We start from the raw sequence: 25,217 nt of genomic DNA on the forward strand, positions 1-25,217 counted from the left end.
TATCCTGATTGAGCTGGCATTAAAAGCTAGGGAGCAGAGAAAAGCGATAGTTGCTGCTCAGGAGAGCAACTAAAATGGCTATATATGCACAGCAAATCAAGTAGTTATTCGTCCATTTAATTACTTTTTAAGCTTGCTTATATAATAGCAATAAACGTCAAGTTATTTTAGAAGATAACTTATTTATATTTTGACTGAGTAAATTCGGAAAGAAAGAGTTATTTAAAAAAAAACAAGTATGATAAAGAGTACACAATTAAAACAATATCTGGTAACCAATTAATTTAGGTTGAAAAGAAGTTCATAAAAACAACTTTAAACATTTAGTAATACAAACTACAAAATGGTGAGAGGCATATAATTGTTTAATTCCATTGGATTGCACAGACTTGTGAATATTCATATATCTACTCTCAATGTAGACTTTAAAAATAAGATTTAAGATTCAACCATCGTTTTTTAAAGACATTAAAGTCCCGGAATTTAAAATCGCTTACCTACGGCAAAAATGTCTTACACGCAAAAGAAAGAGGGGAAAATAATTGGCATGAAATGACACAAAAATTGATTAAAAGCCAAGAACCCGAATAAGACCGGCCATAAAATATTGAACACGATTTATTTTTAAAGGCTAACAAGCAACAAGCCAGAGAAATGCGATGAAGAATGCGTGAAAGAAAGAAAAAGAAAGGAAGGCGAGAGAAAGGAAATGGAAAAGCGAGAAGAAACGCCGGAAAAAGTCAGCGACAAAAGTTAAAAAATCAATTCGTGGCCAACTGAAACCTGATTTATGGCTGCATTTATGAAATGCCCCAAAAGGATCGAAAGAAAAGCAGAGCAAACACACATATATCTAAAGATACTCCAACAGCAAACACACTCAAACAAACACACACACACACAAAACGGAAAGTAAAACGGCTCGGAAATAGAAAACTAAGTGATTGAGGAGTTCTAACGAGTCCCAACAAATTTACCAGAAAATTGACTTTTTCTGTTTGGAATTAAGGCGCTTGGCTAGCTCCGCCCAGACCAGCCCAGCCCAGCCACAGATCCGATGGGCGTGGCCTGTCAACACGGGGTGGCCTTTTATTTTGGAATGGGTAACGAGTGAAATTGAACTGTTTGCAACTACAAATTGCAACTTGTTTTCACCTGGCTGCATTTTGTTTTATTTTCGCCAGGTGAAATAACCGCAATTACGCTGATGCAGCTCCTCCTTTCGTTTGGCCAGTAAACTTCAGAAATGAAATTGCCAGTCCGAGAGTCGGGGGGCCAAAACACATTTGCTGTGGCAAGAAGTACGTTTAAGTGCCGCTTTGCGAAACATTTCATTGCATAAGCAGGGGAGCGGGCGACCAGCTGGGGGGTGTACAAATGGTTGAACCAGGGTGTTCCAGGCTCTACCAGGGCGCAGCTCCTACAGGAAGCTGGCTAAAGTGAAATACTAGCAGTAGCAGTAGCAGTGGCAGCAGCCCAACGTTGTCGTCCTCGCAAAGTCAAAAAACTAACGAAATCGGAAACGGAAGCACACAAAGCGCCATGCTCCCGCTCCGCCGCTGCCTTTCCCGCTCCCGCTCCCGCTTCCACTCCCACTCCCACTCCCGCTCCCGCAGGAGTGTTCCTTCCGCCCGCCGTTTGTCCTGCATCATCATTGTCGCTCCGCTGGCTGCCCGAGAACTGCTTAAAAGTCAGAACACAGCAAGCGGGAAAACGGGGGACGAACTTTTCCACCAGTCAAACGAGAAACAAACAGAACGGACCAAGTTGCCACAGTTTTTACCGCACTCCCTTTCCCCCTCCGGGTTGTCATCATTTCTGTGTAAAAATTGGTTGCTCATTTGCTGCTCCTGGTCAGTTTTTCACCCGCTTTTCCACTCGAACCGCTGGTAATTTGCAGCGGCCAATCTTTGCCGCTCCCTCCACCGCACACTCGAATGCTTTGTTCAATTAATGAGACTCTTGACAGTTTTTCGCAGCGCAGCTTTCAGACTGCTCCTTGTCCGTACGCTTCCCGCTTTTCCGCTTTTCCGCTCTTCCGCTTTTCCTCATTTCCCATTTCCCAGCATCCAGCATACAGCTCCCAGTTAGCAGGCCACTCGTGCCGCTGTTTTGTAATTTATAATGTTAACTTTTTGATTTTTGCCAGGTCAGGGAGCACTTAATTAATGAAACAGGCGCAGCAAATGCAAAAGGAAAGGACTTGCGGAGCAATGCAATTGAACACAAATACATAAATTCAATTAGGCGAGCACAACAGAAATCAATAAACGAGTTTCGCCCCACCTAATTGGCAGCCACGCCCCCATTTGCCTTGGCTCATTAATTGCCCCACGTACATTGCTCATACGTCACGTGGCGCACAAATGCCAAAAAGAAGTGGATAAAGTGGTGCACAGCGAAAATGTGATTATTCTGGGCCTGATATTGAAGATATTTATCATATTGTTGTCATACTTTTGCCCCAACGAAAGGTATTTTGATAGATACAAAGTATATTTACATTTTGTTGGTTTTAATCTCATTCAATTCATATAACTCTAGTGAATTTCAACTTTAATTCAAGCCAAAGTTATAAAATAAAAACAAAAAGTCTTGATAACAAATCTTAATTATTGCATTTTATATTCACAATAAAAGAGGTATGTAAGTCTGCTTTCAATAAATGTCATTTTACTGCCGTACACGAAATAGATGGCCAATAAAAAAGCTTGTATGTGTGAACCGGATAATAAGTCAAAATAAATAATTCAAAGTTTATAACGAAGCAGTTGGAGTCAGAAAAAAATAAACATTCTGCTTAATTAAAACCAATATAGATTTTAGTTGCACTAGGCATATGTTTTAAGAAAAATGAGCCAAATCATTATTTGTACAAACAATTTTAAGACTTTTTGAATGGTTAGACAACTTGATTTTACTTCCCAGAAAACACAAAGGCGCAATCGAATGGGAGAAAGTATAAGTACAATATAAGTAAGTTTTTTCCTTAGTGTCGTAGGGAGTTATGTAAGCTGGGGAAAAAAACACCAACTGTCAGCTGTAATTAGCACACTCTCACACCACAGCAACACACATCGCCTAACTCGAGTTGACGCGCTGAAATTTTTGACTGAGTGATGCCCACATCCCCCGGAACTCAGTTTTTGGCTGGCAAAAGATGAATGTCTTTTGGCTTGCATGCGAGTATGCTTGGCTGTAATTATTAATGCCATCATCATCATCATTATGGTCATCATCGCTGTCGTCGTTCGTCGTTTGTCGTTTGTCGTTCGTCGTTGATGACTTGCCTGCTTTTAGGCATCTCTTAAAGTGTTGAAGTTGCCGCTCTCACACACACAACAGATACGGCTGCCACACCCTAAAAGGGAAAACACCAACGCATATTAAACAGACTACAGCTCAGACTCCTTCAGCCGCGGGCAAAAAATAATAATTTGCAGTGCACATTTCTTGCTCTCCTTTCCGTTCACTTTTTTTCTGTGCCACTTTTTTTTAAGGCTGGCTCTATATATTTATATGTATGTTATAAGTTGGCATACCTTTTTTTTCCAACTCCCGTTGCAAACGCAAACGAAAACGGACGGACACGGACACGGATGATGGGATCCCGGGGATACTGATGCTGATGCTCCGCAGCTTTGAAGCTCTGATGCTCTGATGCGGCGGTGTTCATGTTGTTTGGCGCCATTATTAATAAAGTTCACGAATGCAATGAGCACCAAACGCGTTATGAGTGAGTTTTCCCGCACAATCCACACACACCCACACTCGCGGACAACTCATAAGCACACATTCACACACGCGAGTATGATGCCACGCCTGCTCGTGGATACAAATACACACTTTGTCGAAGGATGCAGCAGCACACAATTGCAACAGAGAGCCTGGGTGCTTTGCAATACCCTGTAAACGACTAAGATGGGTCAGCTTGGAAATGAATTAAAAAATATTTCGTATATTCCTTACTTTCGATACCTTAATAAGTGATTTTAAAAATCTAGTACACTCGGAAAACAATAATTGCCTTAAGTGTCGTTTAAGGTCTTGTTTAAGTAACAGAGATAAATTAGCTTGAATTATTATTGATATAATTCGCAAAATTTATAGATTTTAAGTCGGCAGTCAAGCTAACAATGTCTATAAATATAGTCGACAGGACAGAACAATAAAAATAAATGATTTTTTGTTAACATTTATTTTAAGTCATCTGTTAAAAGATAATAAATATAAATAAGTATAATGAATATAAATAAAGATAATAAATATAAATAAAGATAATAAATAATAAATATAAATAAATAAGTACTAAAATTATGCCATCTGATAGTAAATGGACTTAAATTTTGTTATTTAACAAGGAGAACATTTCTAAAAAGTAAACGAAAAAAATTGTTAAGAAATTGAAATACTATTATTCATAAGTAATGAAATCATTTATTTGAATTAATCGTAAAATTGTATTAAACAATACAGCAGTTTAATTAGGTGTAGTAACGCAAATGAATAAATAATCGGATTCAAACAGTGAACTATATATTGGTCGAATTTCAATCTAAGGGTGTTTTTGTAAAATGTTGTTTGAAAACTATTCCAAAATTAGTTTGACTAGGTGTTGCAAGAGTCGGGGGCCATATGGCGGATGCACTCGCATTTTTTATGCTATTTACACTGGAAGCCGCCGCATCTCCGACTCAACTCGGTCCGCAGGTCCTTTTCCCACCCCCCCAAACTTCCTGCTATCTATAACAGAGGCTCACACACACAGAAACACTCTGAGGCTAACACACACACACACACACCAGTAGCAAGTGGAAATACAAACGAACATGGCGCGTACTTGTAATTCCGCCTAGGTGCATGGCGGCCCAAAGTGTTTCTGTTTCATGCCCATTGCAACAGTTGCAAGTTGCAGCGGCAATGCCACATCAGCTAACACACACACACACACACACACACAAATGCTGACACACGAGTCGGTTGATGTTGATGCGCCTCGAGTTCTGTCGAGTGCGGCTTTTGTGGGAAAAATTAAAAATTTCGAGTGGGCCGCAAGTGGTTTCAAGGATTTGCATTAAGCGCATGCAACTTGCCAACTGTGGGTGCCACCCACACGGCACTGCCTCCGCCACCGTCACCGTCACCGCCACCTCCACCTCCACACCCATAACACATAACCCACCTCCCGCCTGAGCACCACCCACCACCCACTAACCACATACCACCCATACAAAGGCACAGGCACATTAACGGTGCGGATGTGTTTGGTGCTGTTAGTTTGTGTTTGCTCGCCGACTCCCCCACTCCCCTTTTCTCACGCCCACTCCCACTCCCACTTCCCTTTCCCCACCCCCTTCCGGTTGCGATGGCGACTTTCGCTTTAATGACTACCCGTCCAAGAGTTTAAATTGCTTAGCAAATTCAAATACTAATTCTTATTAAAGGGTAAGTCGACAAGCCGTGGGTAAGTGCATATTAAATATTTATCGCTTTGGCTTGGATAACTGATGAGATTAGTTTGACTTAAGCTTGCTTTAAGCTACAAAGTTTTAAACAAATTACGATTTGATAAGTGACACATTTTCTTTGACCAATTTTTAGAGACACACCATTCATTTGTATCTTCAGGATCAAAGAAAATTCGTTTTATACATATTTTATTTGCAAAAAATTGTGAAAAAGTAGAGTGAGTTTTAAACATTATTTTTTTTATTATTTTTACTTTTTTTTGCAAATTGAAAATAAATATGAAAATGTTGTCTGCAGTCCTCTTAATCTATTTCCATTCCCCTTTTCGACAATCGGTTTTATAAAAGTCAAAGAATAAGTTTTATATATTGACCAAAAAATAAATTTTACAAATCAAACGTTAGTTGACAAGCTGAAAATAAAACGCACAGAATAATCATTATTCGTAAAGTTGAAAATAACACTTAAACAAAACTAAACTCGTTGTTGGTTAAGGTTTTTTTTAATCTTGAAAAAAAGCTTTTATTTTTTGAGTGTAAAAACTCAAACAATGAATCGTTATTATCAAACTTAATAATATTTAAAAAAAAATTAATATAATTTAATAGTTTTAATAAAATTTGTAATCCTTACGGTCTCCCTTTATCTATGTAGTATAAGTAAATTGTTTTTAAATAAAATTTTAGTACGGTTTCAATGTGTAAAGTTTTGAGCCCAGAACAAAAGGACAGATCATTATAACTATAATCCTACAAATAACAATCATAAAAATAAATAGTTTTACACAAATGAATAAAATATTCTTCAAAGTAACATTTGTAAAAAGATAATGATGGTTTACTGTACTAAAACCAAAAGTTAAAAGAATAGTTTAGCGTTGTACGAAAAACAAGCCTTTGAAAATCTAATGTTAGTTATGTAAAATAAATGATTTCAGAAGCATGTTAACACAATTATCACTCACATCCGGGTCTCGACTGCAGCTTCTGGACCGAGCAATTTCTCTGAGATGTGCCACAAGTCGGAGCCATCAGTATCTGTTGGATTTGCGTCGCAGCTTAATAATGATCCGACTGCCTTTGTAATGTTCCTGTTTCCCCGCCATCGCATCTCCAGGCAGCACATGCATATCAAGCTGCTTTCAGCTGCATTCTTGGCAATTACACAGGGCTCAGACTTGGCAGGAGCAGTAGCAGTAGCAGGAGCAGAGGCAGAAATCTGGGAATAAAAAAGCAAAGAGTGGAAACTAAACCTTTGCATGGCCCACTAAGCACACTCGTCAGTTTGTCTCTGTCGCTGCCTGTTTTCCCAGGCAGCCAGCCGTCCGCTTTTCCGACCCTCGTTGTGTTGTTTTCTGTTTGCCAAGCGCTTCACTCGGCTAACATACACACAATCACACACACACAATCGCACACACACCATCACGCACACACACATACACACACATGTGCCGGGGTACAAATGGTATTTTTATTTATTCTGAGCTTTGACTGCAGCCTGACTTGCAGAAATTTCATAATAAAGTTGTTGAACTATTTTTCATTGCATAGTTTTAGGGACTCGCCGTGCACTTAAGCGTATTAAAATGCACTCGAAAGGATGCAAATAGCAGATAACAATCGTGCATCAGAATTTAAGAGCGAGTGGCAAAAGTGAAAATGGGGGCCAGGTCTACGTGTAATTAAGTTGGCAGCAAGGACCCCGTGCGACAAGTGTGTGTGTGTGTGTGTGTGTGTGTGTGTGTGTGTGTGTGTGTGTGTGCTTCATGCTCCGGGTCACTTTAAATTGCACCAGACTGGGGTGACAAATGGCCAGGACCCGCAGCTCTCGGACGTTCACATGCACGTACTTCCTAATCCTTTATTTTTTTTTGTTCAAGCCAAAACCAAATCGAGCAGCGAGCAGTGAGCAGCGAGCACAGTTGCAGCGTGCGGACGAAACGAAATCAAAAAGTTCCGAAACAATTTCGTCGTAAATCTTCGAAAATAGTTTTGCAGTCAGGCCGACAAGCAACGGCAAACAAACAGGATGGTGAATCCGCAATTGGCAAATGCTTTCGGGTCACGGCGAGCAAATGAAACTGAGCTTGGCTGCGAAAAATGTGTACATTGCATTGTGTGTTGCACCGTTTTCCAACAAGTATTCTAATAACCATGACAGCGCCAGCTCGTCGGATTGGATCTCTGGTCTTTAATGCCCAAACTTGTGCGAAATCAGAGGCAAATGTTCAAACTTCAGACTTCAGACTTCAGACTGCCGACCGCAGGATGGCACACAGCTAAGCTGGCCAAGGAAATAAAACGAGCGGACAAATAAACATTTAAAATGCTCGCAAAAGTGTGCAAAATCAGTTGCTGACAATGAGCGGGTCGGGTTGGGCGGCAAAACGTCTGAGGTTTGTGGCAAATTTAAACTGCCAGACCCAAGTGGTCGGTGTGCGAATGTGGAGGGGGGGTGGGGAAAGTGTAACTAATGCTCGACAGTGGCACTAATTTAATTACGAAAAACGCAAAAGTGTCGCCCGGCAGCTAATGCAGATGCAGCAGCAGAAGCAGCAGCAGTAGCAGCATCGCCTTGGCCATTTGCTGATTGCCACAAATTGCTCTGGGGGGCCTCCTTCTGGGCCACGTTTTTTATTTTGGCCAGCAGAAGAAGTCACTGTGTCCGCCCTCGTTCGGTTTTTATCAGGAGCAGCAGGCGGAGCAATTGCAGCTCATTAGGCAGACACTTGCCAAAGGATTTGTCCTGTCAGTGTGCTTGTGTGTGTGGGTTTGTTCCCTCTCTTTCGCTCTTTCTCCAGTGTGTGTGTGGTGTGTGTGTGTGTGTTGGTGGCAAATTAATTAATTTAAGTCTTATGCAATTGCAATTGCATCGCCCTGCATGGCCAGTGAGACAGCTATAAAACATTAGACAAGTGTCTGCTGCAAACGAGGTTAAACATGCCACTGCCATTCGAACACAGGGGAATGCCACGCCCCCCGCCCCCAACTCTTCATTCACCGATGCTTGGGCCAGGCCATTCAATACTTTCCGGCCATTCGGCAGACGGTCGGATGAAAAATCGATTTTAGTTTAAAATTAACAGCCTCAAAAATGACAAACACTGGCACTTGCTCTCGATTCGCAAGAGGAGCTGTGCAGCTACAGGATATTGCAAATTTGCTCACACTGCCACCAGCCCACACACGCAAACACACACACACACACACACACACAAGGCAAATGAAAAATGTAACTTTAAAGCGAACTGCAAGCCTACGACGAAATGAGGTAGCAACAACATCAGCCACAACAGTGTGCTGCACATTTGAGCCAAATTTTGGGGGTCCTTCGGACGGCACTTTTGGCCTGTTCTGCTGCTGCCAGGCATTTCTTACATTTTGGTTGCATTGCAGCCACAGTGAGAAAATAAAGGGTCCTTACTGTTTTTTAAATATTCGACGAGTTCCCATAGCCAGACATTCTCACATGTTTTTAAATGCATATTGTGAGTGCATAGGACCTTGGCAATTAATCTGAGAAAACCTCTCAAATATATATTCTACAAATATTTAACTTCAAAACAGAATTATTTCAAAAGAGCTTTGTGGAAGATCAGCCAAACTGAGATGAAAATAAGTTATCCTGCCAACAAAATTTTTAGAGTTTGTCTTACCTTTGATTATGACAATCATATAAATATTTACACAAATATTTTTAATTGACAAAAGTCTATTTGTGCATAGAAATATTTGGGAAAACATTTTTTAGCGTGTCCAACAGATGCAAAGAGAAATTGCAATTGAGCGCGTGTCAAAGGACATGGAGAATCCTTCGCCTGGCGTTTGGCATCCAAATGTCCTAGCCACGCGTCCTTTGTCCTCGCATCCTCGCATCCTCTAGTCCACTGTTCAGTGTCCAGTGCAATGCTGGTCCCTCGCTTAAAGTGAAGTTGTCCACATTGACATGACCAGATCGGCATGGGTCGTGAAAGGAGGGGGGGGGGGGGGGGGGGGGGGGAGGTCAGATGTGGATGTGGGCGTAGCCGAACGGAATCGAGTTGCATGTGTGACGGAAATGTGAAACAAGCCCCCCTCCTTCGACCATCCATGTCCATCCAGAGCCACATCTACATACAGCACCCGTTTTTGGCCAGTGTGTGCGGGCAGTTGTTCCATTGTCACAATTGCCAATGTGGCTGCTGCAGTCGTTGCACCGCTCCTCCTGCGGCAACCGGAAGTGGTAAACATGCATGCCAAGACCTGCAGCTGCAACTGGAGGTGGAGGTGGAGCCTCCGACCTCAGCGGATGCCGCCTGGATATGTAATGAAAAATCAATCAATGCGATACACTGCCGCTTGCCATAGGTCAAGAATTCCTTTGCCCCTGTGCGAAAGTTGTTTTTTAGGTATTTTCAGCTTCGGTTGTTTGCAACTGTTATTCACAGATTAATTCCAACGAAATAAATATTTTCAGCTGGCATCTATTCATATATACTGCTACACGAATATGCAAAGGATTTACAGAAAGTTGTGCAAATCGACAGTAAGTAAAATGTTGTCATGGCATTTGTAAGCCTAACCAATGTCTACAATTATAAAGTTGTTTCGGACAATTATTCATACATTTTTCAATTTAAATTTCCATAGTCTCTATAACAATTGAAAACCTTATTTAAACATAATAATATTTAATCTGAAGTTACTCAGTTTATTTAAAAATCTCTGTTAAAGTCTTAAATCCCATTTAAAAGGACTAATTCAGAATTTCCATGAGCAGAATAATCCATATTTATATAAAGGTATTTATTTCAGCGTTTCTTTAATCCAATAAAAGGACTATTATTACTACAGTATGTTATCTAAATATATTATATAATAAGTAATTATAATGCACTATTAAGTACTGACTCTTGCCATTTATTTTACAAAATGTTGATTGCTAAATAAGCATATCCTTGAGTCAGACAACTCCTTCAATTTTTGGTAAACTTCCGAGCCGCACTGTTTAGAACTAAAGCGTTGCTGGAGGACGATGACAAGAAGCTCGAAGTCAAGAGCTTCTCAATTTCCCGAGGACTCGAGGCCGCAACAATAACTACAACTCAGCCCAATCCAGTGGAGCCAGTGGGGCGGGAAAAGCTGGGAAAGCTTCGTGCGGCAGGCAAATTCCAAGGGAAAGAAATGGGCGACAGGCAGTTAAGACAAAAGAATTGTGGCAAAGACAACACAGACGCAGACAGCAAATTGAAATAAATGCAAGACGGCAGTAAAAGTTGCCGTCGCACGTTTCAATTGCAATCCACCACCCAAAACACCGCCCCTTCGGCAAGTGGCAGGCAACAACAATTTTTCGGCTTATTAATAATGCAGCGGCCGCAATTCAATGAATTTTTGACTCCAGCCGGAGAAACTACGGCCGGGGGCGATGGCTCCCGGGCATGCCATTGCTGCACGGGATTCAGCAGGAGCAGGAGCAGTAGCATCAGAGAAACAGAAGCCGGAGAAGCAACATAATGTTCCTCCTCCTTTTTTTTTTGGCTATCTGATGAACCTTTTAGCTGCGACAGGCTGGAGGGGATTTTGGGGAAAGGGGGACGGCAGCCGTAACGTGGCTGCTCAAACCTTTACGTGCGACAAATTTACGACTTCAAATGTGACCGCAGCAACAACAGCAACTACAAATGGAGCAGCAACAGCAAGGTGAACACATTTTGCGGCGGAAGGCAAACAAAGTCCGTCCACGCAACCACAAGCCCACACACACAATTCTTAAGGTACATTTGCAGGGCGTTTTGGTTTCCAAATTCATCTGGAAACCTCCCACTTATCTGCAGAGAGAACCAAGCTCTTAAGTTCGATTTTTTTCGTGTAAAATCAGGTTAAAAACAATTTAAGAAGTAAAGCAAAACAATACTAAATTTATAGGTTGAAAAATAAATTTTTTTTAAATTTCTTTATGAACATAAAGATAGTGTTTCCTATGCGCACTATGGGAAACAATACAATTTTCGAAGCAATTTTAGCCGAAAACTAACAAAAGTGCTTTGTGATCTGTCTTTCGGTCTTAAAAATTTTTTTTAGCAATTTGACTTTCTTTTTCTTAAAGTTAAGCTAGCGGAAAACTACATATAAACTGTATTTTATGTAACAGTCAATTTTTAATTTAAAAAAATAAATAAATGAATGAAAGAATTATTTTTAAACCAATGCTTTTTGTTAGGTATAATATTCCGAAATGAAACTGACGCATAATCTGTACATACAAAAATATTTTAAACTAGAGTTGGTGCAAAAAAAAAGTTATGTTTCCCGTAGTGGTGTGGTAAATAATAGATTAATCTATAAATTTATTGTTAAAAATAAAATATTTTAATTTCTTTGGTAAACTTTTATACCAGTAAAACCGAAAGTTATTTTATGAAAATAAAATCTAATATGCAACTTGTTAGACACAAAAATCTCTTTCAAAACAAATTATTTTATAAATATGGAGGGAAAAATGGCTACCTCGTTTAGAAAAATCTATTCGTGAAAACTTAAAATATTTCCATTGTTCAAATATATTTTACAACACCAAATCTTAAAATTCCCTCTCACCTCCCATAAAAACAAATTTCTTTTAATACCCTTTCTCCTTTTGAGAACAGCTTGAAAACAGGTTATTCCTATCTGCATGCGAATTCCGCTGCCCATTCAGTGGCCCTCTCCGCCGGGCATGTTAACCTTTAGCAAATGCCCAAAACCGTATCCACCCCCATTGCCTCCATCGCCCCCACACTGATACGCAAAGAGTTCACTGTCCATTACATAAATATTTTATTTCAATAAAACGTGAGCAGTTTTTATGAATTTCATCGACATTTCATGCACTCTGGTGCACGAATTTTGCACTTTACTGTCGCTTAGTGGCATCGTTCGTGTTCGGTTAGTGTTATGCGAGCAGTTTGGCCTGTACGGCGCTTAAAGGGTTAAAGGCAACTGCGGGTGTGCGACTGTGCGAGTGTACTGGCCATGGGGACTCGGTGTGTCCGCTGATGTATGAAACGTTTGATTGAATTGACAGCACACACTCTGCATCCCCCTTGACTTCCCCTTTTTACCCCTGGGGCTGGGGGCCAATCGAGCGCGTATCGAAAGCGAACTCCACAATCCACGCTCCACGGCCCTCAGCTCCTGGCCATAAAAAACAAGATGTCATAAATTTTCAACGCATTTCTGTTTGTTTTCCACGGCGTTTTCCCTTGCTCGTTTCACGTTTTAAGCGTTGCGTGTGCATTTTGCGGCGGCCCTTGCTTTTTATGCACATTAAGTTAATTGGAAAACTCATAAGGCCCAATGAGCATCGCGGCCACCTTGCGGATTGAGCTAGTCACTGTTAACGGGGCCCCAAAACATTAATCTCCGTTTGCCACTAAGAAGGGGAAGTACCCCACTGATTACTGGACCGCCTCCCAAAAATGCAAACAAAACGGGGGCAAAATTGAAAAATTTTAATCTCTGTCACGACGCAGAAACACGCAGCTCAGTGGTGTCGTTTTGAATTTGAAAAAATTACTTTAGCCACAGATCTCGACTGTTCTCTATAATACAAACAGTTTGTTAGGAAAAAAAAAGTGAGTTATTAACAATATTTAAGTTTCCAATTTGTAGTACCGGAAACAGCTTAGCAAGTTTTAACTTTTATCTGCGCTTCAAATGGATAAGAAATTGTTGCCTACTCTTAAGCAGCTTCCATTATTCATGTTGTTAACTGTTTGATCAGATATGTTAGAAGCAACCAAATTTAAATTAAAAAAATTTGTGATAGAGCGACTTAGTATCTATACATTTTACAAAAGTAAGCAATATTTTTGTTGTTTGTTTAGTATGTGATTATTGTGACAACACTGACGCTGACATTCGCTGTCGACGCTTTTCTCTTGGCTGCCCACCATTGATGTATAGCTAAGCGCAAGTTTGTGGCCAAGGGCGACCAGGGGTTAAGGGCCAAGGACCAAGCACCAAGGACACGCCAGCGGGCGGCTAACAAGCCAACAGCACGAAACAAATTGAAATGAGGCGTGCGGAACTGTCAACTCGGGTCCGACCCCCAAAAAGTAAATTTAATAGCCCGGCATATTTAAATCGTAAAAAAGCGATAGCAAACGAGGCCAAACAAACTTTTTACAAATTAGCTCGAATTTATTTAAATTGTGTTGCCTACATTCAGGCTGGGCAAAAAATGTGTGGCAGAAAAATATCACATTATGCGGTTTTATGCGCCAAAAAAATTGGAGAGTGCTGAAAAGGAAACCAACGTTAAAATTGAATAAAATGGAAAACAGTGAAACACGCACTTCAATTAGCTGATAAAATGTGTTTAATAATTTGAATAAACGGAAATTGATTTTCTGTTAGCAATACAGGGAAAGTTAGTAAAAAATATGATTTAAAACAAATAAAGCCGGTAAATAATTTAAATTTTGAGACATCATTTTACGGGGAAACTAAACTATTGTTACATGAATTTAAATCTAAATTTCTCAATGAGATAAGTATTAAATTAATACCACGAAAGTATACAAAAGAAAACCTATGTGGCTTAAAAAAAGACTCTTCGGAATCTTAGAAATGAAACTAAAAAGTATATGTTATTAAGTATTGAATAAATACTTTAAACTAAACTTTCTGTTTTTTTTATTCGGGTGCAAGTATCAATAGACAAGTACAAATTAAGTAACCAATTGGTTTTTAGCGATAGCAAAGTTTAGTTGATTATCCCCAGCTTCATTTTATTCGAATAAGATTTAAGATTTTTTAATGTACATACTTTTGAACACGCCCAAGCTTTGCGTGAAAACCTAAGCGCATTTCCATAGCCATATGTGTTTTTGCGATAATCTTTGCAGGGTTTCATTACAATTACAGTTGTGGGCTAAGTTGCTGACTGAAAAAATTCGCATAAACCGAAGCCAAATATCATTCGCATCTGTTGAAAGCTCCTCATAACACGGAAAATGTTTGCCGAAAGCTATGTCGCGTTTTATGCGTTTGCTTTTGTGGCACTTTGCACCGGCGGAATCCAAAGGCAGATGAGGCAGCATTTTTATGGTGCACCACCCACACGCACCACTAAGCCACCCAACCAGCCAACCACCCAACCGACCGCTGAATGCAGCAGTTTTTCGCACACTCGCGATAATTGCAGCCACAGCGGCAGAAGCGACACGAAAACGGTTGCAACGCAATTAGAAGCTGGGCGGAATTTATTTTTTGCTGATGTCTCACGCTTCCGCTCCTCGAAATGTCGGCGGAAGGACCCGCGCATTATCCTTATTAGTTTCGTGCTCCATTGCGCCAACTTTTCGGGCATCATTGACACTGTTTTGGCCATGGCCATTACGCTTATGATTATGGGGAATCGTTGCGACCGGCTGACGGCCAACGCCAACCAACATTTGCTGACCATTTCGGCTGTAATCTCATTTCAAATTCTGTCTAATAATTAACATGACCATAAAAAGCCCACCACCATCCCCTGTTCATTCATTATGTAAACTGTCTCGGTGGCATTTAAACTTTCCACTAAAAAACACAACATGCCGGCAGGACAACAACAAGCGGCTTTTATTTTTATTTTAATTTTTATTTTCAGGCCAAGAAAAACAAAAACAACCTGTCGCCAAGCAGAGGAAAACTCATTTAAGCCAAACAAACATTTGTAGTCTTAATTTTCGTGGCTCATCATAAACTTGGTTACATTTCCAGCCTCCAGCCCCCAAAGCGCCCCCAATTCCCAGACCCGCCCCGTAATGGCCCTCACTTTGTTGATGATTTTCATTAAATTCTTACGCCTTTTCTCCACATTGTTGTTGCTGCTGCTCCTGCTGATGGTGATGGTGATGCTGTGCTTAAAAGATACACACGCACACACACACACTTTGCGGCGGGAGATTCACTTGCCTGCCTTAAAAATCCGACTCAATGTTCGCTTGTTCCTGCACAGAAGTAAAATTCATGCTAATTTAAAAGAATTTCATCGAAACGGCGGTACGATAAAATGATTAAACGATATGATTAAAATTAAATCGTTGTTATATTTTAACTTCTTAATTATTTCTTTTATATAATATTTTATTTTTTTATTTAATTATAAAATTACAATACTAATATAACTATAGATATCATTTCTTTAAGACCCAAACAAAAAGCTTACTTTATTATGAAAAAATAATTATTTAGTGTAAAATCTTTTGTTACATTAATCCTTGTTTCATTATTTTACAAGGAAAAACCACTTGAAAAATATTTAAAAATACTTTCCTACTTTTGGACTCTTTAATTACCAAAAAAATTATGAAACTTATAAAAAAGTAAAAACAAAATGGTAAGTCTAGCATATTTTCTCCGACTGCTTTTTCCAGTTACTGTCTGCCTGCAGTTAACTTTGTGTTTTTATCGTTATTTGTGTTGAACACGCATACTTAACACCATCGCACGCACACTCACACACACTCATCCACAGAGAGAGATAGAAGAAGCTTTCTCCAGAAGAGCACCGGGCACAATATGGCTGAATTCTCATCAAAATTTTATGCTGAAATTAACAAATCTGTTTACAAATTTATTAAAACGTTGCTCGGCTCGCTCATTTGCAGGGTGGCTGTTGGGTTGGGGTTGGTTTGCCCCTTTATGCGCCCACTTTGTCGTCATCATCAGTGTGAAACGCCCCGCGGCGAAATCCCTTTCACCAGATCATCGAATAGCTAATGTTGAATGTGCCGCAGCAGCAGTGCCGCTGTTGTTTGATCTGTTGACAGTTTGATGTGTCCGCCAATTTTTCCATAATGGAACCTATTGACCATCAGCAAACAAAGGCCCAAACCGCCCACACATAACGGCAATTATTCAATATGCAAACAGGCAAACGGTAGCGATTAACATATTATAACTCATACAGAAGAGGCAAACAATAGACACACAAACACCCACTCACACACAAAAGGTGTTAGAATACAGATGGATGTGTGGGTGTTTGGGTGTATGGGTGTGGGTGTGTGTGCGTGTGCGTGAGTCAGCAGCGTTTTGCATAATTCCCGAAATTTCCATAAACACAAACGGCGAGAAATTCATAGTTCAAACAGTTACCGTGTCGCCGACTCGATTTGCATACGGACTCAAACTCAGGCTCCCAGACTCAAACCGGGATTTTGGATTTGAATTTGGTTTTGCTTTCGGTTTTGGTTTTGGATTTGGTTTTGAATTTGGATTTGCATCACCGCATGAATTAGCTGGCCAATAAGAAGAGTGGGGCCTCCCTGACTCATTCTCGCTTTTTGGGGTCTGTGGGAATGTAAACAATGAAGAACTCGTGGCGGGCATAACAATAGATGACCGTAGCGACGTTCAGATACCCGTACCATTGCCGTAATGGCGCACGAAGGCTTTGATCACAAGTTCTTGGAGCCAATTTTGCAGAGTGTAAGTCGTTAATTAAACAAAAATTTGACAGCTATAGGGAGAAATTGTATGGTGAACTAATTAACAAAATTCCATGAAATGTTTTAGAAACTCGTTTGGGTGATACAATCAAATCTAGATTTGAGATGATACATTTTTAAAGAAAATATATTAATTTTATATAAAAAAACATATTTTCGTTGTATTAACTGTATTGGTCACAATGTAGAATACAATTATTAATTATCTTTTGTTTATAATTGCTGAAAAAGTTTGATTTCCATTAATTTTGCTTCAGATTTTTAACTACATTTGCTTTATAGCAAAACTATTACTAATTGATTTTAAAAATAGCAAAAGTCGTTTAGAAACAGTTGAAGACGCAAACATAACGATTTGTAGGAACAATAAATCAGAATTAAATCACAGTTGAAATTGCTTTAAATTTATGTGTTCCAAATATATTTGATTTATTAACAGAAGGACTATTTTCGACAGATTGCTTGTCTTTTGTAATCGAGGCATTTAGTTAGAGTGTCTGAATTTTATTGGCAATTTAAGGGTGTAAGAGTGTTACATTGTTCTTTCCATTGTCCGTTCTAGTAAACTGTTTTGCATTCGAGAACCTTTGGCCAAATCCCTACTATAGCCGTTCAATTTGAATGGGAAGACTTTAAGCCGAGCAGCTTAAGCATTTAATCAGTTAATTGTTGGCAACGGCGATACGGACGGGTGTGATTTTTTAATTAACAGCGCCATTTACACAGTATTACCATTCCAGGACGCCCCCTTCCATACACACAGTTACGCTCCTTCCACGCACACACACACACGTGCGAGCGTTGGAGTGCCGGAGAAACAAGAGCAAGTACAAAAATTGCCGTTATCACGCCACAATAACCTCAAAATTTATTCACTTTATTGATAATGCAATAAATCGCAGCCGAGTAGCCAGTGCAAGTGTGTGGGTGCATGAGTGAGTGTACTCGTGTTTGTGTGGCTGTGGCTGTGACTGTGACTGTGGCTGTGGCTGTGGGTGTGTGTGCATCTGGATCTGCAGCTGTGCGTGTGTGTGCGTTGAGGCTTCTCTGTGAACTGGCAATTTTTTCGTAGCATATTTTCGGGCTGGTGCATATTTTTCATGTTTGCATATTTCATTTCAATTTTATTTCTTGCTGCACCCTCGCACACACGTACGCGTGTGTATTTACAGCCAGTGTAAAATATGCCATGAAAATCAACAAAAATTCGTACACAGCGCACACGTGAGTGGTTGCCCTGCCGTCTCTTTCTCCGCCCCTCATTCGCTTCTCTTTCTCGTACTCTGCATTGCAATTGTATCTCGATTTCACAGTTTTTGTCTTTAGAAACGTTATGAGAGCAGGACATATCGGTGGGCGGCGCTCAATACAGGACCGCCCGCCACAAAGGACAGCTTCAATATTTACGTTTCATTTCATGAGCCTCCGTATTGGCGGCAATGTGTTGATAAGAAAACAACAGCTTCACGAGAAAGAGAGGGGTAGAAGGGGAGGGAAAGAGACAGCCTACACGGTGAAAATGTCATCAAAATGGGTAACCAGTTCTTCACATTTAGAGACTTAAAAATTTTAAAGAAATCCAAAAATATCTTTTAATTTAAGAAAACTCTGCATAATGTTTCCTAATATCTGTATTGGTTTTGCATTTGCAAGTGCAATTTTGGAGACCTTAAAGTTAATTTTTTTGATTTAAAAATGATTTTAAATTTTTCATGGTTTTTAAGGTTTTAATACTCCTTGAACGCTCTTAACGCAAAACGAGTTTTATTAGAAACGAAAAGTAAAATTAGAGGTAAATTAAAATGTATGGCTAGAATGATTTAGTGTAGAGGTCTTTAGACGTGATTATATGCAATAAAAAAGAGCAGACCCAAAATTCCTTGATGTTCTTTGTTTCGCTGCTCAAATGTGATATTCTTACTTTATCTGCTAAGATTTGATGTTTTCTCTCAGTGCACCTTACATGGTCTGTTACAATTTCCATTTGCACTTTCGCGAACCAAAAACTGCAGCTCTCTGTGAACCACTTTGGCATGCATTTTCACACCCCTGTTGACCATGACAAATTGGCTTGCATTCGTGTGTCCGAGTTTTCCTTTTTGCTTATTAGCCATCAATGCGCGGTGGCTTTAAGGGCTTTAAGCCCGAATTGAGGCGGCATCTTATCTTGGTCAACTGGTCGTCCCAGCTGCACGCTATTCGCACTTCCGGTTACACTCCATTTAGGGCACCATATTGCCGGGTGTTGGTGTTGGCACTTTTGCGCATATTTTGCAAAATCATTACTTAAACACCCAGACACGCCGAGCGAACGAGAGGGAAAGAGACTGTCCAGTCCAGTGAAACGCTGCCCTTTTCCTTCAGCTCGCCCCTTGTGTTTTCCTTGTTTTTCCCGGTTTTTCCTCGCTGGCGAGACCTTCCCTTTTCGCCTCGTTTGCTTTTGGGGGTTTTAAAATGCATTTTCGTTATTTTCACTGCAGCTGCGACGCGTTGCCAGTTGCTTGCTGTCGTCGATCTTTTGCCACTCACAGCATTTAGCCTTAGCCACCTCGGGGGCTCCTGGCCAAACTCCCTTCTCACACCACCTACCAGCAGTTTAGTTTGGCGTTAATTTATGAGCAACATTTAGCAGTTTGTACCTGGGAAAGCCGCTGCAAGCCATTCCAAGGGAACTTTGCTTTATGGCTTGTTGTTTGCCACCTACAAAAAAAAGTTTCATATACAAATGAAAGAAGCACAACGACACTTAGGTGCTCTTTTGTTAAGTAGATTGTACATTTTAAGATATGAGTGATTCTTTCTAAAACGTTTCATGTTTTTCTTCATGGTCTCGAAATGTTTTCCTCCTTTTTCATGTAGTAACACCTGTCTTATGATGTTTATGAAATTATTATGAAAAAAGTCTATTTGACAGAAGCAAAGATATAGCGAGGCTACATTTCATTTATAACTTTAATTTGCATGGAAAAAAAAAATAAACATTAAGCTGATCAAACCTTAACTTATATATTTTTTTTAAAATTGAATTTTTTTAAAGCTACACAAAGCTACACAATTGTATAAATTATACAGCAGAAATATAGAAACATAGGTGCAGACTAAAATTAATGAATTATAATTAACATTTAACTATTAAAGCTAAAATGAATATTAAAAGCTTTAATAAATAATTAAACAAACAATCGATTTTTTTTTGCGAGAAAATTAATGATAATAATAATAATGTTCGGCAACATTTTTATTTTTTATTAGTTTTCAGCCCCATTACTTTGCTTTGATTCTTAATTATTTATTGGGTAACCAATCAAACATACGAAATAAGACTTGTTTATTACGCAGTAAAATCACTTAAATGAGTTCAAAATTTTGGGAAACCATTTTAGGAGTCTCGTATTTATAAGCACACATATTGCTTGATTTTCTCTGGAATACCTACGTATTTACTTATTTATTACTCCCGCTCTTTTTGTGTAACCATTGGGCTTGTTAGGGAACTTCTCACCTGGACCCCACTTAATAGGGCTGCCCACAGCCCGCTAATCCAGCCATAAAGAGACTCCCCCGGACCAATCACCAATATTGACCGTTGGGATTGGGCATGTGCCTGATTGGCTTATTTAACAATTTACACTGCGAGTTGCGATTGGAGTAAGTGTGGGCGAGAGTGATTCTGGGAGCCGGCGCTGCTAAATGAGCCATGATCGCTGGAAGAATGCGCTGGCCGTCAATTAGCGGGCTTCCAAATCTAGCACCTTGTCGGAGTGAAAGGCCCCGGGAAAGGGGACTGTGTGCTTCCGACTCGGTTCGGTTCCAAGCTCTCAAAGCTGCCAATGACGCATTTTATACATTTCTATTTGTTTGCCACTGTTCTCTCTTGGCTTTATAGCTATTTAAGGGGTATTGGCACCCCATCGGGCCTCGGAGCTCTTGACTTTAATCACACTAATTACGCAACTAAAAGGATAATCGTGTCGCTGACCGCACAAGCTCCTTAATGCGTTTGTCCAACTTTTTGCGTGGGCGTTTGATTGTATTTGCTTGGGCTGCCCAACCCCTTAATTGTCATAATCCCCTCGATTTGACAAGCTCATTAACTGAATACCAAACACAGAAGTTTAAAGACATTCGAGTTTATTAAATCCTAGGCAAGAAACTATCCAAACATAGTTGAGAATGTACGAGCGGTTAGATGAGCGAGTTCCTCAGGCGGTAAGTCATACTGAAGCCCGTCTCCACGTCCGGATTCAAGGTGAGCTCATCGCTGGAGAAGTGCATCAAATAGGGCGGTGAGGCTGCAATATGGAAGCCACATATCAAGCGGTTTTCAACGGGAAATCCAACCTCCCCTTCCACTTCCCCTTCACTTCAACCGAACTTTAACCACTCACCATAGACCAGCAGGTTGTTGTTGGTGCCGCAGTAGTAGGTGGGCTGGTAGGCCATGTTCTTGGCCAGAATGCCCTGCGGTATCATCAAATAGTCCTCCTGCCTGCCGGCCGTGTGGACAGTGGCGTGGCAGAACTCGTCGTACCCCTCCCCAGTGTCCGACTGCACCGACATCGAGAACTTGCTGAAGGAGTATCTGTTAAGGGTTTTAATTAATACAGATAGAGAAAAAGGAGTTAATAAGATAATTAAAAGACTACTTTTTACACATGTACCATTTCACCTTTCGGGCTAATGTGTTTAAATATGAACTTGGAATCCTAGTTCTCAATAGTTCAATAAGTACTTTCTTTTAAATTGACATGGTACATTTAATCTAGTTATTGAAAAATGTCCTAAGAGTCATTAAATGACTTAAAAATGCTTTTTAAAGAACAAATATCCTACCCCGACAGCGGTCTAAATAATTTGTTTTAAAGACCTTACAAATTAAACAGTCTTTAATGGATAAATTAAATTAATTTACTTAAAAAATTTAGAACAAATAGCAAGCTACACAAAATTTTAATTTATTTTTTCATAGAAGAGTATTAAACTTTTTCTTTTATATTAAGAATAAACAGTTCAAAAATATTTTATGGTTCGCTGTTTTATGGTTTTTGGGAAAAGTTTTCTTTTATATAAATTAAAAGATTAAATGAACAGAGTTTGTGGATTAAGTTTAAGTTAAAAAGCTTTTCTGACTCTATACACTATACTCACTCAATCATGCTGGCGCTGCCCGCTGACCTTATGCAGATATTGTAGCTCAGATCGGGCATATAGTTGCTGGTTACTGAAGTCTGGAAGTTGAAGCTGCGAATGGTGCCCGTTAGATCGGTGTAGTATTGCTGGCAGCCCGGCGGAGCCAGCAGTTCATAGTCGGCGTGATGGGAGGCAAATATGTCGCGCAGATCCTGTATGGAATTAGTGGAGGTCCCAAGGCCGGCAGAAGTGCTGGATCGCCGCCTGCTGTTCATCGGAGGCCCCTCCAGCTGGGTCACAATCAGCCTCCAAACGGGCGCAGTTCCCCTGGAGGTCACTGCAAATGTGAGGGTCACCTGATCCACGCCAGCAGCCGCATTGAAGGGCAAGTACAAGTGCTGGCCATCGTTCACGCCGCACAACTTAAAGCCACCCGCCTCGAAATAGTCCTGGCACTCCAGCACTCCGTTCGTTTCCGTCGGCTGCTGCATCACGAACTGCTCGAAGTCGATACGCAACTGCTGCACGTTGCTGCTAAAAGCCTCGATGGTGTAGGTGTTTAAATCGCTGGACAATGTACCAGGATTTCTGATAATCGTTCTCTTCTGGCGAGTAGAGGTTCCCACTTGAATATTAGCTAAACGAGTGGAAAAATAATAAGTTTACTAACAAGGAACTAACAATCAATCAATTTAATTAAACAACGGGAATTATAAAATTTTGGTTCATAAATTAAAGCTTGATTTCCTTGCTTAAACGTAAAGAAAAAACGTAAAGAGCTTTTTAGCTTTCAAACAAATTTAATCCTTTTAAAATTAATAATATATCTCTTACGTATAGCCGATATCGGTAAACTATGAGAAAACCTATAGAAATTAAATTTTTTGTGTCACTTCTGAAATTATATATTTAACCTGTAATTTATGTTTTACTGATATTTCTCACTTTATGTTAACTAATCAAAATGCTATCATAAAACTTAAAAATGTTTTATGGAATTCTTTTAACATTACATTTCAGCCGGAATAGAATAATAATTGACCCACTTTCCATTTTTGTATCACTTTCATTGACTCACTTTCACAGCAGACGCCGTAGGTGCCACAATATCCATTGACGGTGCCGGATTGCCGCATGCACTTGAAGCGGGTGAGGCAGGTGCCGGTGGTGCCGCTGTTGGTTTGGCAGCTGTCCGCCAGGACACTCCTACGCCTTCCCTGACGCCACAGTCCGGGCTCCTGGACGTCAACTCCCAGTCGACTTGTGTCATTCAGCGTTTGCGCCTGCGCAAAGGCCAGAAATCCCAGTACAAGCAGTAGCGTATATCCAATCATAATCCTCGGTTTTACTCAGGCTTAGGTTCTTGGTTCTTGTCTTCTTCACCCACGCACTTTCACATCGATTGTGTGAATCTTTTGGGGGTCGCTTCGCTTTTATAGCTCTTCCAGGGCCGGAGAATCCGAAAGATACAGCGGCGCGCTGGCAGCGATGCGGTGATGAGATTTTCGTGTTAGAAGCAACAGCGTGTCAATATTTGGTAGAAGCTCAGTCGGTTCGTCACTTACCGGCATGAATATTCAAACTAAGCTAGTTGCGCCTGTTAACTTGTTTGCCCATAGCCGCTCGATCAAGTCATTGAACCTCGACGAAGTGTCCATTGCTCCGATATTAGATTCGTCAAAACTGGGTTATGTTTGCTCACATTTCTGGGCATCGAGAAGGCATTTCTGGGTGTCGCGATGAGTACTGACTGGCTATCTCATTATCATCGCCATAAATGAAGATGACGATCGATAGTGATGATGATGTCAAAAAGTGAAAAGGGGCAACAAATAGTGGGGGGTGTGTGAATATGACAAGACCCCAATTAGAGTCGAATTGCACAACACGAATGGGGCAACCACTTCGATAAATGCAGCCCCAGCGAAGGGTTCTATTTTTAAAGTAATACTGTTTAATAAAAAGCACAATGACAATCAATTGATTTTTGTAAAGATAGTTGAATGTTTAACTGATAAGAGCGCCGACTGCACACTAAACTTATCGCTAGTCACAGGGTTTTATTGGGATTAAATTAGAAGTTTTGTGTTTTGTTTTTTGTAACGATAAGGAATAACAAATAAAGCAAATGGTTTGCTTTGAATAAATTTAAATTTTCTATACAAATTTCCAATAGTTCGTAGAGAACCATATATCTTAATCTTTGTTAAAACTTAAAATAGCTTTATGTACTGCTCTCAAATATGTTAATTATTTTTATCCAACAAGGACGATCTTTGTATAAAATAATAATACGTTAAATGTATGCATAGACAAAGTAATATTTTTTTAGACAATTCTTTTAAAAACCACAGTGTATTAATTTAAATTGAGTATATTCATCTTATTATTTCAAAGTTATTATTAGAATTAGATTAGAATTTTTAATCAACAAAGTTTATTGAATTTTATATATATTTTACCACTTTTTTTTTTAATTAGGTCGTTAGATAAAATAAAGCTGATAAGTTCACAGCGACCCCATAAATTTAGCAAAACTTTTTCCCGCTGATAGATCTGTTTACTACACCCAGAATAAAAATCTATTTAAACGATTTTTTAGAACGGTTTTAGCCACTAGTTGAATAAATATCAAATATATAACGAAAAATAGGGGAAGTTAAGATAAAAAAACAAAGCTATAGTTAAACAAATTTTAATTTGGAACTTGTTCAAAAAAATCAATGTATTTTTCATAGAATTTTGTAAAATCCAGTGTGATTCCGTCTTAAACTAAAAAAATCCCCATAATTTTAAGAAAACTACCAAAGGTAATAAAAACATGAGAAAATCGCGTTTAGTCTTAGAAAAAATAAAAAGCTTCTTCAATCCCACCATTTTTGACCATTTAATAGTAAATTTTCTTTCAAACTAGACAAAACATATTTTATTCTATGGCGTTTTAAAATCACGGGCAACTTTCTAAAATCCAGGGCGATTTTTTATTTGAGTGTATCAATAGAGGGCACCCAAATGTTTGCGATTCTGCCTTCAGACTGCAGGTTCCCCCTTGGGCCTGGGGAGCGATAAAACCAATCGATCATGGTCGCTGACACCTGGACAATTGGGCGCGATTGGAGCGACAGATGAGATAGCCGACGGCCATAAAAAGCCAACG

The 25,217-nt window shown here is 39.8% G+C and overlaps 1 protein-coding gene across 1 annotated transcript; it reads right to left on the reverse strand.

Annotated features, from left to right (window-relative positions):
• Window positions 1-21,044: 21,044 nt before the first annotated feature.
• On the reverse strand, window positions 21,045-23,524 carry LOC128255552 (uncharacterized). The gene is made up of 4 exons (XM_052985212.1): window positions 23,139-23,524; window positions 22,079-22,697; window positions 21,319-21,512; window positions 21,045-21,222 (listed from the first exon to the last, which is right to left on the reverse strand). Exons 1-4 carry the CDS (start codon window positions 23,392-23,394, stop codon window positions 21,116-21,118), a joined length of 1,176 nt encoding a protein of 391 aa, XP_052841172.1. The 5' UTR covers window positions 23,395-23,524; the 3' UTR covers window positions 21,045-21,115.
• Between the last annotated feature and the right edge of the window lie 1,693 nt (window positions 23,525-25,217).

This window comes from Drosophila gunungcola (genome assembly GCF_025200985.1).
Source record: "Drosophila gunungcola strain Sukarami chromosome 2R unlocalized genomic scaffold, Dgunungcola_SK_2 000011F, whole genome shotgun sequence".
Lineage (NCBI taxonomy): Eukaryota > Metazoa > Arthropoda > Insecta > Diptera > Drosophilidae > Drosophila > Drosophila gunungcola.

Bases quoted from the DNA above. Each gene is read 5' to 3' on its own strand.
- LOC128255552 (XM_052985212.1), bottom strand. From the start codon at position 23,394: ATGATTGGATATACGCTACTGCTTGTACTGGGATTTCTGGCCTTTGCG. The intron at 22,698-23,138 runs GTGAGTCAATGA...CCACTCGTTTAG, and splicing joins CTACGGCGTCTGCTGTGAAA to CTAATATTCAAGTGGGAACC. The intron at 21,513-22,078 runs GTGAGTATAGTG...AACCCTTAACAG, and splicing joins GGCAGCGCCAGCATGATTGA to ATACTCCTTCAGCAAGTTCT.